This window comes from Prionailurus bengalensis, chromosome C2, assembly GCF_016509475.1.
Source record: "Prionailurus bengalensis isolate Pbe53 chromosome C2, Fcat_Pben_1.1_paternal_pri, whole genome shotgun sequence".
NCBI lineage: Eukaryota > Metazoa > Chordata > Mammalia > Carnivora > Felidae > Prionailurus > Prionailurus bengalensis.
This window is the reverse complement of record NC_057350.1, coordinates 109,992,703-110,007,841: the sequence shown is the minus strand read 5'-3', so window position 1 is coordinate 110,007,841 and position 15,139 is coordinate 109,992,703. Positions and strand designations below refer to the sequence as shown.

The following is a 15,139-nucleotide window of genomic DNA, read 5'->3' as shown; positions in this document are numbered from 1 at the left end:
TCCTTTTTTTTTTTTAATTTTTTTAAATGTTTATTTATTTTTGAGACAGAGAGAGACAGAGCATGAACGGGGGAGGGGCAGAGAGAGAGGGAGACACAGAATCGGAAGCAGGCTCCAGGCTCTGAGCCATCAGCCCAGAGCCCGACACGGGGCTCGAACTCACGGACAGCGAGATCATGACCTGAGCTGAAGTCGGACACTTAACCAACTGAGCCACCCAGGCGCCCCTCCATCCCTATTTTCCTATACCTTCCCTGATACCCAGAGCTCTTGACCTTGGGTCCTTAGCACAGTGATAGTTTCAAAGCTGATTAAATCATTTATATAATGAACACAAAACCTATATTAAGACTCTAAAGTCTTGGGGTTTGGATACTTAAACATTTTCTTCAACGTATAGAGGATCATTTATAGGATTGAAAGGGTAAGATTTAATTTCCCTTTGTAATGATATGTATTTTACTCCTTATTTGTATGTGCTATCTGCAAAGTGAAAACTACACTCTTTCCATTTCACACAAACATTTGTAGAGATAGATATAGATACATGCATACATACGTATATATAATTCTAAGTAAATATGGCGAACATTTTTTAACTTTCTCTGTATCATTAATAACAAAACAGCTCACAATTAAAGCATTTATGTCTATATATTGATTTAAGTCTTTTCTGATACAGAAGACTTCTATAAAATGAATTTATTTTTCTTTATTTTAGAGGGCACTATAGAGTAGCTATGTTAATATAGCAGCATCAGAAATAAAGTACTCAACCTAATGGTGACCAGACGTGTTCAGGAACACAAGACATCAAGTTAATGACCTCCTTCATTTATTCACCACCAACTACTTATTCAGAGTCAACTCTGTTTTGGGTACAATGACAGATAACCAAGATGGATCTGTCCACAAGACATGTGAAATATAATGACAGCAATTCCCTCTTTGAAATAGAACAAAGCCAACATATTTTTTAAATGTTCAGCAGAACAGAGCTACCAAATATGAGAAGTAACATCTGCAAGTAAGGAGTAATAATCCTTGAATGATATAAACAGTTCTGATACCACAAGACGGAAACAAAAGTGTAACCGTGATGGGCAAGCAGTGATGAGCTGGTAGGGAGCTGCACCAAGCTTTAGTTCCCCTTCATTTAAATGTGGTGGCAGGTGGGAGAACACATTATTATGGATGCTCAGAGCATCCATAGGTAACCTAATTTTCCATCCTTAAAATTGAATTAAAAGATATGAGGGCTATATTTTTTACCAACTCTTCCATATTTCTGGTTCTCAAAAGTAATTTATCCAGGCAAATAGGAAGAAACGCAATGCAACAGAACACTGTTTCTTGGTGCTTCTTATCAACAGTTACATCTAAGGAAAATTATAGAATAAATTAAGGCAGAACTTAAGGTGACTTAAGGAACTTAGCTGTGGTCCAGTAGATACAAAGAATGTACAGTTGTCTTTTAGGGATCTCTTTCCGATTTACATACTATTTCATGCAGGAGTTATCAAGAATTAGATTAATTGGTCCATGATACATACAAGTATTGCTAGAGACTGGAATGATAGCTACCATTCAGCTCTAAGCTATATGACCCAAGAAGAATGGTAACGACTCCGTGATTCACATCTGTAAAAAGTAAGAAGCTTAGACCAAATAGTTACAGTTTCTTTCGGCAATAAGAATCTATGGAAAATTACTGTTTGTTATTATTTTTGTTCAAAAGCCAACTTTTGTTTACTTTTCAGGAGATATGTGTGTATATATATACTTGGAAAGAATGTGTATTAAAATTATAATAATACACAACTTGTCAATCTCTAAAGTGTTAATTGGCCACTAAATGGTGCCTTTCGGTTCAAAGGTGGCTCTGATGCCAAAGGTACATAGGAAAACCCATTCCTTTATTTTTGCTTCGAATGGAAATGCATTGGTCCATAGATCTAGGAGATCTTCTTAAAGTCTGAAGAACATTGCTACTAGCGAATGAACCTTAGATGCCTTCATATGCTCGCAGTCCACACTGCTGCCACTCCTCCCACTGAGTGCCCCAGACCAGCTGGTGCATCCTGGTGCCCATAAGCCCTAGGACATTCTATGACAAATGACCCAAAGTCCAATTATGCAGAAAGGACTCAGTGCATATCAAATGTCTTAAATTCCACTGTCCAAAAGGGAAGCATTTCAATCAAATGGACTTACTCTGCGTTTAACCTTCTGACTGCTTGCTAAAGACTACAGGAAACATGGAAACATTTACAAGGCTACTAAGGTGACATTTAGCTTTCTAACCCAGCAATCAGTTTTTACCACAAGAGTTTGCTTTAGCAAGATTTCAGGAAAATTGACCTTACTGTTATCTCTTACATTATTTGGAGCTTTTATTCGAAATGCTGTCCCACATACAAATGCCTGACAATACCTCTTTGATGAATTCAGTCTGTAATTTTCATTTAACTGATAGAAAAATGGGTTTTGACCTATTCCAAAGATGAATATTTCACATCTTTCCTATTTGCTGCCCTCCGTTAGAGACCCTATTAAACTATTCCTAGGAAATTACATTGTTTGAGTTTCCTATGCCTCCTTTGTGATATCGGGTTTTTTGGTACACATTTCTGTTAAGTAAAATATGACCTGATTTGAATATTAATACCCTCTTGCTCTTCCTTAGGTTTTTGGTATCAAAATAATACAACTATCCAAGGTGGATTTATTCCAAACACGTAAAATTAACAGGAATTAAGTAAAATCACAAAGTCAGCCCTGTGAGATTTCAAGTAACTGTTTTTCTGGCTATTCTTCGTATTAATAATACTCATTGCAGGTAGTAAATTTCCTCCCTCAGAAAATCTGTTCATAAAATGTCATTCTCTTCACCTACTGCTCCTTCACATACACATGAGTCCTGTGGGGCATTATGTCTGTGCCTATGCTCTGCTTTCAAGTGAGCTCTTCTCACTTACATAACCAAGGGCTGATCAACCGTAAAGACTGTTTGTTTTTTTTCTTTTCCCCCCCTTCTTTTTTTTTGACAGTTATTGGAGCTTGAAATGGGAGAGAAGAATCTGAAAGAAATGCTTTCAGATGTGGACACAAGGAGGCTTCTCTCGCTCCTATGCACATACTTCTGGCCAGTGTAAACTATAACAGACTCAAATATTAAACATTTGGCTTTCAGTATTGATATTCTCACTTCACAAAAACAACTCCCAAAATATGTGGTTAGTCAATAACAAGCTTTTTCTGAACGTATAACTATTAATAAATTGGAACAAGATGCAAACGCAAATCTAGGCGACCCTTCATGGATTAACTCTATTATTCTCCTGATAAACCAGTTTTTAGTCCTTAAGGGAGGGAGGGCTTAGTTGGTCATTAATGCCTTTCATTGCATTTCTGGAGGTAATTACCTTCACTAGGATTTTGCCTTTCAAACTCTGAGGGCTTGGAAGCTGTTTGGTCTCTCCTGTGTCTATAGATGACAGGTCCAGCTTGTCTCCAAATATTCCTTTCAGGTACTGAGCAATCTTCCTCTGTTGCTGGACACTGCAGTGATTCTCAATGGACAGTATGACCGGGAACCTAAGAGGATAGCGACATATTCTAAAGGCATCAAGTATAGGCAACTCACAGGGGTGTTTGAAAATCACTCTATATATTCACTATGCTCTTATAGTCCTAATGACAGTATTTGTGAAAGCAGTACTGACTAAAATGAGAAAGATGAAAGGAGCAGTTTTTTAAGAAACTCCTCTAACCAAATATATTTTGCCAGGCATGATGGGATGCCCTCATTTAATATTTTGCTTTTAAAAAAGGTACATACATTATGTCTCTTTTAAAAGAAAAAGAGAGAATATTTTAAGAGAGATAAGCCTAAATAAAAAAACTCATATAATGGAATTTTGTCTTATCTATTCAAAAATCTAAAGGAGGAAAGAACATACAATCTTCAATAAATGGTGCTGAGAAAAACTGAACAGCAACATGCAAAAGAATGAAACTGGACCACTTTGTTATAGTACACCCAAAAATAAACTCAAAATGGATTAAAGATCTAAATGTGAGACCTCAGACTACAAAAATCCTAGAAGAGAACACAGGCAGCAATTTTTCTGACATCACCCATATCAACATTTTTCTAGATAGGTCTCCAAAGGCAAGGGAAATAAAAGTAAAAATAAACAATTAGAACTACATCAAAATAAAAAGCTTTTCTGCATGAAAGAAACCATCAACAAACAAAACAAAAAGGTATCCTACGCTAAATGGGAGAAGATGTTTGCAAATGATATATCCAAAAAGGAGTTAATAACCAAAATATAAAAAGAAGTCATACAACTCAACACCAATCCCCCAAAAATCCAATTAAAAATGGGCAAAGGACCTGAATAGACATTTTTCCAAAAAAAAGATGTAAGATGGCCAACAAACACATAAAAAGATGTTCAACATCACTCGTCATCATGAAAATGCACATCAAAACTACATAAGATATCATCTTAACATCTGTCAGAATGGCTAAAATCAAAAACACAAGAAATAACAAGTGTCGATATAGAGGTATATGCAGTTGGTGGGAATGTAAGCTGGTACAGCCACTGTGGACAACAGTATGAAGATTCAAAAAAATAAAAATAGAAATATCATATGATCTAATAATTCCACTACTGGCCTTCACCCCCCCCAAAACCCCAAAACACTAATTTGAAAACACACACCCGTATGTTATTATAGCATTATTTACAATAGCCAATATATGGAAGCAACCTAAGTGTCCACTGATAGACAGATGGATCAGGAAGATGTGGTATACACACACACACACGCGCGCGCGCGCACACACACTAGAATATCACACAGACATAACAAAGGATGAGGTTGTGCCATTTGCAATAACATGGATGGACCTAAAGGATATTATGCTAAGTGAAATAAGCCTGAGAAAGGCAAATTCCATACGATTTCACTCATATATGGAACCTAAGAAAAAAAAAGCACAAATGAATAAACAAACAAAAAGCAGAATCAGGCCTATAAATACAGAGAACAAAGTGATGGTAGCTAGAGGGGAGGAGGGCGAGGGGTTGGGCAACATGGACGAAGGGTAGTGGGAGATGCATGCTTCCAGTTATGAATTGAGTAAGTCATGGGAATAAAAGGCACAGTAAAAGGAACACAGTCAATGATATTGTAATAATGTTGTATGGTGACGTTGGTAGCTACACTTGTGGTGAGCATAGCATAATGTGTAAGCTTGTCCAATCACCGTGTTGTACACCTGAAATTAATGTAACATTGTGTGTCAACTATACTAAAAAAAAAATAAACTTCAGTATGAAAACTTAAATAAATTCAATTTTCAAAAAAAGTCTATAAGCGTCTAAGAGACCACAGTGTATCATTATGTGCTGACATTTACTCTAAAAATATATTATCAGCCCCCAGTTTGAAAACTACTATTGAGGATAAAATATCATAATGGAATTTTGTGATTTATAGCATCCTATGCCAAGCATTTTAAAATCATTTGTATAAAATTATATACTAGTCTTTACTTTCAGAAAGGAAAACAAGTCAAGCATTCACTCCCCACAAGCCCTCAGATTTCTGTGCGGAGTATGTGAAACCCAAGCAGACTGATTACCAAAGACAGCCTGGGGAGCTGGTGGCCAAGGCAGAAAGGGAACAAGGACTCATTACTGATCTTACTCTTCTTCTGATTTTTTTTCTTCAGAGGAAGAAATTATTTCAAAATTAGCTTGTTGTGGTTTTTTTTCTAGTTTTCTATCACATATCTTCTGAAGAAATAGGCAATATCTATTTTTCAGAGTACAAAAGCCAATATTTAAATTGGCTAATACATCTATGTAGAGAAAAACAATTTATTTCTGGGCTTGTCTGACAATAGCACATGCTCCATAGAAAGGGTTATGACCTCCTGAAACTACATTCTTTCCCCATTAGTAAAACCTGATGCCAAAGGTAATATCGGAGATGAACCTTTGTGACTGGAGTGGGTTATCTTGCTATAATCTGTTTGCTCTTGCAACCACATAGGTTTTATCCCAGAGTGTTAGAGAGAAAAAGAACAACAAACTAGCAAGAGATTGTCTATGCAATCACATCAAGGGGTTCTAACAACGAATTTTTAAATTAGCAATCTGTTTGGGGCCCCGAGTGGCTCAGTTGGTTAAGTATCTGACTCTTGATTTTGGCTCGGGTCACGATCTCATGGTTCATGGGTTCGAGCCCTGCATCGGGCTCTGTACTGACAGTGCAAGCCTACTTAAGATTCGCTCTCTCTCTCTAAATTAATAAACTTAAAAAATAAGTAAATAAATTATTAATCTGTTTATAAAAAGCCTATTAGTGTTTAATGATGCTAAACATAAAGCAGTGCTTCTCAACAGGGGAGGGGGGAGACTGTATGGCACCCTTCCCAGACAGATAATTTGTCAACATCTGAAGACATTTTTGGTGGTCACAATATGAGGGAGGGAAGGAGTACTACTGACATTTAGTGTCTAGAAGCCAAGGATGCTGCTAACTATCTTACAATAAACAAGACAGTTCCCCATGACAAGGAATTACATGGTCCAAAATGCCAATAGTGCCAAGGTTGAGAAATCCTGGTATAAGGAAGGCCTAAGAAAGGAAAGAAAAAGACTGAACTTTCAAAATGTGCTCAACAAGCATAGTAACTTTTCATGTGAAGTGCTTTCCTAAGTATTCCCAAACTTGAAGCACTGTCAAGTTATCAAAGGGTCCTCCAAGGTAGCACATCTTTTCAACACCCAACTTCACATTTTGGAAAATAATGGCAAAATCACTTCATCAACTTCGCTAAATCTAGTAGCAATCAAGGTAGAAGAGACCCATCAGAATTCAGTACTTGGGACTCTTCCATATAGCAGATACCATAAACTAAACCTGCCATGCAGCAAGTGTCTCTCATTAAAACAGCATTTTTAACCTCATGGTTAATAAATAAGAAGACCAAATATTAAAAATTTTCAAGGCCACTAAATTCTATAAAATTGATTTTATGCAACTGTAATTTTCTTTTTATTCAAAAATCATTTCTTAGCTTTATGGTATATTGCAGGCATCTGCTAGGCAATAAAGAATGAATAAGACAGGGGCGCCTGGGTGGCTCAGTCGGTTGAGTGTCCGACTTTGGCTCAGGTCATGATCTCCTGGTTTGTGGGTTCGAACCCCGCGTCAGGCTCTGTGCTGATAGCTCAGAGCCTGGAGCCTGCTTCGGATTCTGTGTATCCTTCTCTCTCTGTCCCTCCCCAACTTGTGCTCTGTCTCTCTATGTCTTTCAGAAAATAAATAAATGTAAAAAAAATTTTTTTTAATAAAAATAAAAAAGAATGAATAAGACAGAGCCCCATAGTTTCAATGAGGTCTTGGTCTTAAAGACTCAAAAGAAGGAAGGAAGCCAACAATTGTAAGAGGGTGCTATATAGATATAACAGAAATACGCTCAGAATGCTAAGAGCAGGGAAAGGAGCATTTAAATCAGATAGTGTAACAGTAAGTTTGCCAGAGGGACAATGTTTAAGCAGTCTTGTAGAATGAATAAGAATTAGACACGTGGAGTAATGAGGAAGAGTGTGCCGGGCAGAGGGAACACCATATGCAAGGTAGGGAGATGTGAAAGAACTGGGGTCACCAGAGGATCCGAAAGACAAAGGAAGAACCCTCCATCTCTGTGGAGCATTGGTGGAAGAAGACCCTGGAAGAGAAAGAAGAGGCCAAACCTTAAAGGGCACATAAGACATGACTGTGTACTACAGGGAGCTTTTGAAGGACTTTAAGAATACAACATTATGCTTATAGTTTCAGAAAGGAAAACACTGCACCAGCGAGGACAATGGCCCAAAGAGAAATGAAGAGAAGGCAATGGAGTCAAAAGATAATTTAGAAAGTATAACTGTCAAGAATTGGCTGAATTTAGAATGACTCAGTTTTTGGCTAAAGACACTGACTAGGTAAGTGCTACTCCTAACTAAAAGGAAATAAAGAGGGACGCCTGGGTGGCGCAATTGGTTAAGTGTCCAACTTCGGCTCAGGTCATGATCTCACGGTTTATGGGTTCAAGCCATGCATTGGGCTCTGTGCTGACAGTTCAGAGCCTGGAGCCTGCTTCGTACTCTGTGTTTCCCTCTCTCTCTGCTCCTCTCCTGCTCTCTTTCTCTCTCTCTCTCTCAAAAATAAATAAACATTAAAAAAAATTGGAAGGAAACAGAGCAAGAGAAGGTTCGGCAGAATGAAATGCTGACTTTGGCTTGAGATGTGAGCTGATGATGGTAGGAGTCATCTCTTTTGTTCAGGGTCGTGCCTCTCTGCACCTGTTACAGTATGCCTGACTTAGAGTAGGCACCATTAAATATCTGAATAAATAATGACATTTGTTGATTCCGAGGTATGTATGGGACACTCAGATGAATTTTTACTAAGAATTTTGCTACACACCTCTGAAACTCAGGTAAAAGTTCTGGACATATAATTAAACAACCCAAAAGGAGAACAATGGCAACAACTTAAGAAATAGTGACTAAAGGAATGAGGAAATGGAATAGCAGACCATAGGCCAAACAAACAAAACCAAGAGAGAAGCAATGACAGCATAGAGGAGAATGTTATAATAGAAGCCCCAAAAAAGCAAGTATTGAGGAGAAAAGAGTCACCATTATCCAATGCCAAGGAGGAGTCAAGTAACACAAGGATGCTAGACACTTCGGTATATATAGGACCATCCAGCAAGTCTGAAAACCTAGCTGTTACTATTTTACTGTATGTTAATATAATATCAACAAACTGTTTATCATGTACAGTAACCTGTGTTTCCAAACTTTATGAACACTCTATAGAAATTTTGAGGTCAGTCTTTGCAAGAACATGCTTCAAGGAAGCAATGTCTTGAGAGAGAATGGAGTACATAATAAATGGAGCATGAGAAAGTACAAACATGGAGCCCTTATTATTTGCTCACAATGTTTTGTTGGCAAGGAGGGAGAGAATGAGGGGAGTAGAAAGGGAGATGAAGACTCAAGGCAAGAGTGCGTGGTGTTGTAGTCATGGTACATCAGCCAATGCTCTCTATGCTGGCTTAGCTCCCAACTGTCGCTATACTTACTCATTCTTCACAAAGGCATGCCTGTTGATGGTCTCCACAACATCTCTGAAGAGAATTTTTGAAGTGAGAGTATAACCGTGGTGTACTACTGGCTCTCCATCTGGGCCATCCCAACAGTCAACTGTCAAAAACAGAACTTCACATCAACAACACAAAGTTTCTGGTTTTGCTAATATTGCTGGCAATATCAGACAAACATTATTTTACTATTTGAGATTATGCCTATTATGATGATGACAAAGATGTCAAATGGAGAGATGGGTGTTCTGGCATATTTATCAGAATAAGGAATTAAAGATAATAAGTGATTTGTTTCTGAGTACTTACAGTTAACAAAGATGTCACATTCACAAGCAGCCCAGCATTTACCAAGAATGCTCATTAGAAATCGATCTAAATCCAATCAAGTGGCCCAAGGGTAGTGATATTTCTTAACAGATTGCTCCTCTAATTTCACTTCTTCCTCTTCAGTTTACTAAGGTCTTTTAAGAAGCTGCAGTGGCCCTCCCAAATCGATAACAGGGTTTTTCATTACTCCTCACTTAAACTCATTAGGTTTCTATTACATTTTCATTTTATTAATTCCACAATAGCTCTAAAATAACACTGACTTCCTAAGTTCAAATCCTCAGGCCCTGCCAAGATTTATATCAACATGGGCAAATGATTTAATCATTTAAAGCCTTGCTTTCCTCACCTATAAAAGAAAATCATGGTACCATTTGCATCATAAGTTTGAGTGATGACTAAGTATATGTAAAGCTGCTTATAATACTGCGTGATACATAGTAATTATGATTGTTATTGATAATACTGTTATTGTTATGTGTATAGACAGCTTCAGTGGCTCCCAGCTAGAGAAAGACAACCACTTCCTCACCATCCACCCTTAGAGTTTGTCTTCTTTGTTTTACACTCTACCACCAGACTAGATTCTCAAAACAATGCTTTCACCACGTTGTTCCTTTGCTCAGAAGCCTACTCAGTACATAACACAGCATCCAACACATACACAGTAGGTACTCAGTAGACACAGGCTGAATTTATTAATATCCTATAGCTCCTCCTGCCTGCTTAACCCCAAGGTCCTTATCTCTTGTACTACAGACTGGCTAGCCATTCACTCAGTCTGTATCCACTTTCACCCTGGCACACAGCTGGACTACACTGCCCAGCCTTCCCTTGCAGCAGGGTGTGGCCATCGAATTGTGGGCAGAGATTATGTGCACCATTTTCAGGTCTGGTCTGTGAAAACTTTCCCTACAAAGCCATCCAGACTTTCTCAGCTTCTGCTATCACTGCAGAAGACATGTGCTGAAGATGGCATGGCCACAAGATGGAAAGAGCCTAGACCCCTAAATCATTGCTTGAAAGACTCACCTGTAAGGAACACCTATTTTGGACTTTACATAAGCAAGAAATAAACTTCCTCTGTTTCAAGGAACAGAGATTTTAGATTTAATTCTTAAAGGAACCACCGTTGCCTTAATTAATATCGTAGCTTCTGTCTGACAAATCGATCTTATTTTCTCCTACCCCTGAACTCACAGACTTGTTCTTCCATTACACACGTTTCCTCACATAGGAAACCTCCATGATTTTGTGTCTTTCATTTAAGGTCAACCAAAATGCCCTCTTTCACTTTCCTTATCTAAATCCCAGTCAAGGCTAAGCTAGGACCCCCAAAGAATCCTGCCAGCTCTCATGACATTGCCCTTCCTTGTGGTAGTCTGGTAGCTCTGGTTGCCAGAGCCGAGAGAAATCAAAAATCTAGACATTACTCCTGTGAATTTTCCCAATTTTTAAATATCAACAATTAATCTAGTTTTTAAATTACAATATGAGCCAAACATTCTTTGGCTAATGGAATGCCAGTTAAAATTCTGACTTTTAATTAGAGCCAGACATTTCATGACTACACCTGTTCTTTATTTTAGTACCTTCCTCATATGTGTGCTTTGTATACTATGTCAGGAGATGCTATGTTTATTTATTCTAATACTTTCAAATTGTTCACCATAACCATAATGTGATTCAATGGTAAATTTTATGTGTCAACTTTGCTAGACTATGGTGCCCACTTATTTGATCAAGTACCAGTCTAGATGTTGCTGTAAAGATATTTGTTAGATGCGATTAACATTTAAATCAATAGATTTTGGGTAAAGTAGATTATGCTCCATGAGGTGGGTGGGCCCATCAATTAGTTGAAGGTCTGAAGAGTAAAGACTCCCATTTCCTGAAAAAGGAATTCTTCTAAAGACTGTAATGTAAGTCTCCAAACTGCTGGCATGCTATACAGATTTCAGACTAGGAAATCCCCATGATCACGTAAGCGAATTTATTAAAATCATTCTTCCTCTCTCTCATATATAAGAGAGAGATCCCATTAGTTCTGTTCCCTAGTACAGTCACCTATATTACAATTAAACATTGGCTATAAATTATCCTTAGGGGAAAAAATGAAAAAGGTAAAAGGAGAAAAAAATTTTCAAGGTTAACACCATAGGAATATAAAAAACAAATTTTAAGAATAAAGATGCCATTGAGAAGATCAAAGGCTTGGAGATACTAGCATGAAGAACTGTATTATTCCTTTGGGCCTGCAAATGAGGTCAAATGTATCAAAGACATTTTCTAAGAAGAGAAGCTCCATCCATCTTTTGACATGCACTTGATATTCTTTAATTTGTCTTTGGATATGGGTGTGGAAAGAAGGCAGAGATGTTTCAAAGGTACGTAATTTGATTAATTTATACTCTGATTTAGCCCCCTTGTGGAGGAAAGGCGGCATAACGGTTCCTCATAAAAGAACTAATACCCTTTCAAAAAGAATGAATGTAGACAAGGCAATGCTATGCCTTATTTGATTGTCATGTACACATAAAAATAGCTCTTAAACCACATGGATCATGAAATAAGGTGCTCTTTTCCTATTATTTATAAACATAGGCAGAATATCCATAGTCAAGGACAGCTCTTCTAAAAATGTTCACACTTTAGATCTATTTCATCATCTATCCGGTGAATAAGGATAACCACACTCCCAAATGGTACCAGCATCCTAACATGTGGCAATCATAGCCAAATTCAAATGACAGGGAAGTTTCCTGTAAGAACTAATGCTGTAATGGGAATGCTAGCAAGGTAGAGACCCTCTAACTAATTCCCATGCCCACAAAACTGCCAGTGGCCCATTTTTCAATCACATCACACATTAGAGCCCTCCGAAAGCACTTGGACAAAGAGGTGGTTAGTTCTGCAGCCTAGACGAGCAGCTAAGATGACAGCTTTTCATAATGGAACTTAAAAGTACTCCATCCTGATAGCACTTCCAGAGATAACAGGAAAGGTTGTAAACCAATTATAGCAGTGATGCAACATCAGTTCCATAATGAGAGTGAAAATCCCCTGGACAGAACATCCATATTTATTAGGCAACTTGGGCTGAAAATCAAGGGAAGGTAAGGCCATGTAAAAAGTGTTCTCAAATTGATTTGCTGACAAGCCCACTTCACCAAAAAAGACTTATTAGTCTTCCCCAATACTCTCTATGTATCCTTACCAAAGACATTCCTACAGCTGTACTAATGGAGATGGAAAACACAACATTATAAAACTAGAAGCTTGAAAGTGGAGAGATTCTTCAGGTCACAATACCATGAAGAACCTGTCCAGAATCATTATTCTCTACCTTGAAGTGCTATCCTTGGCAAAAGCTGCTTCAGAAAAATGTCTGTGGTAACTGAGATTTTCAATCCATGACCTGCTACACTCTATACATCAGGTTCTTTAAATCTTAGCTCCATCTATTTAGGAGTAAAAACAGCTTCATCTGGACCCAAGGTAGATGACATATCACTGGGTATATATACACTGATGTCTCCAGGTCCAAACTTCAGATGCGAACTAAGATCTCGAAAGCACAGCGCTGACAGAAGTTGTTAGGAAAGCACAAAAGATCGTGTCATCAAATTCTAAGTCTTTGGGAACATCTAGTTAGACGGTAGTCCTAATCTTGAACCAAGCAAATTCCTTCTTCTCAAGCCAACGTCCCCTCAGTGCTTCACTTCAGTTTTTCTAGCTTTCCTTATGTGACTGATGACTGTCATTTGATCCGCGTTAGGGCTGATCATGCCATTCAAACTTCCTCCTCCAAAAAGCACATAGACTTCCCAGGGAAAAGTGGAGCAGGGGAGTTAAATCAACTTGAGTTAAAACATCAGGCTGCAAGCTTCCCAGCTATGGAAACTTGAGCCACTTAACCTACTCCAAGATGGGGTATCCTCTTAAGGAGATTATTCTATCCCCCTTAAGGTTGTAAGAATCAAATGAGAATGTATAGAAAGCACTCACTCAGGACCTAACTCACAAAAGGGGCTGAAATCATGGTAGTTCCTTCCTACAGTACATTCAAAGCCAAAGTGATAACCCTAATTTGGAACAGGAAATAGGTCAAGGACAAAGCTGATCAAGTCTCCCAAACAAAGATAATTCTTGTCCTCAACAAAAACCTTCCAGAAATAGTAGTTTGACTTTCACTGTCCACTTACAGATTATTTCAACAGAAATAACTTCAAGTAAACCAAATACAAGGGGAGGAATTTACTGACACGAACTGGTAAGGGAGATATTTGACAGATTGCGTGTCCTTTAAAATTACACCGTAACTGTATATATCCTCAGCTTGTGTGAATATCTGGAGCAGACAAGCTCCTACTAGAAAAGGAGAGCCAAGTAGCTTCTTTCTATTACTTTGGTGAATGGCAGTTAGGAAGAAAGAAGGGATGTACAAGGGAAGGCCCATATTCAATAACATCTGCACACAATTTCTAAACATTCTCATTTTAAAATCAAAAGACACTAAAAAAGGCTAAGACTAAAAATCATTTGTACCTTGCTATAAATTGTCTTAATCAGATAACTTTCCTTCTTAATAGGCAAAACTAAGCTGGAGGATTAGATGTTCTAATTCAGTATAAGGAGTTGATCATGGGAACATGGTTGGGCTTGGGTAGGACATGATTTTTGACTAAAAAAGCAAAAAAGAGAAGACCAGGTACCTGGAGGACCTGAAAAGCAAAATAAATACCATACGGGACACAGCACTTAACAAAACTGCAAAACTGTCTGGAGTTAACTATCATTTCATGGAGTCACTACAAGTCATTTTCCATACCTGGCCTCCAAGGAAATGTCACCATTTAAAATGATAGGCAACCATCACTGTGAATCCAAAGAGGCTTTTTGCCCAGGGAATCTCTGTGCATGTCAGACATGTAAAACTTCCTGAGTACTGAATGAACAAAGGGTTGAATAATGGCTGAGAGCAGAATGTCATCTTGAGATCTTCTAAAAGGTTTTTCTTTATGTTAATATTTTATAAGCATCTTCATTAGTTGCTTAAGCTACTCAATTGTCACTCACTCACTGTCAGTAGGTGCTCACTGCATTGACTGCAAAAATGACATCTCTTAAAGCATAAATTTCCAGAACACTAAATTTGTAGTGGTTCTAACTGCTCTGTATGTAGACAGTTCTTAATGCCTGTCCAGTTTTAAAATGTTAATTGACCCTGATAACATGCCAGAAACTATATGACAAAGGCCCATCTAGTTACTAGTCTTATCACCCTACTGCTTTATTCATTTCCCCTACACTGTTTCACCAGCCCAGGATGTGCTGTTATCTACTGCTAACTCCCAGCACATCCCCACCAAAAAGTGATTCCCCTTTGTTCCATGGAATCTCCATTCCATCACAAACTCCCTTCTATCATCCGACTCTTTTTGGAATTCTCTTTCAACCTCCTCATCTTAACAATCAGCTTACCTTGGAGGACACTACTTTTCTCCACAGATGTTTTTTAGCATAAATCACAGACCAAGAGTCATTCTCTAGGGCTTTTTTTTTTATTTTTATGTCTAATTTGTTTATTTTTTTTTAATATGAAATTTATTGTCAAATTGGTTTCCA

At 37.9% G+C, this 15,139-nt stretch overlaps 1 protein-coding gene across 7 annotated transcripts in view; it reads right to left on the bottom strand.

The window, feature by feature from the left end:
* The window catches only part of PLCH1 (phospholipase C eta 1), a 219,594-nt gene that overhangs the window by 40,596 nt on the left and 163,859 nt on the right, over window positions 1-15,139 (bottom strand). For all 7 annotated transcript variants that reach the window (XM_043595074.1, XM_043595073.1, XM_043595068.1 and 4 more), the window contains 2 exons: window positions 9,164-9,284; window positions 3,426-3,597 (listed from right to left, as the gene is read on the bottom strand). In XM_043595074.1, the coding sequence (XP_043451009.1) occupies window positions 3,426-3,597; window positions 9,164-9,284 (293 nt within the window). The remainder of the gene's footprint in view (window positions 1-3,425; window positions 3,598-9,163; window positions 9,285-15,139) is intronic.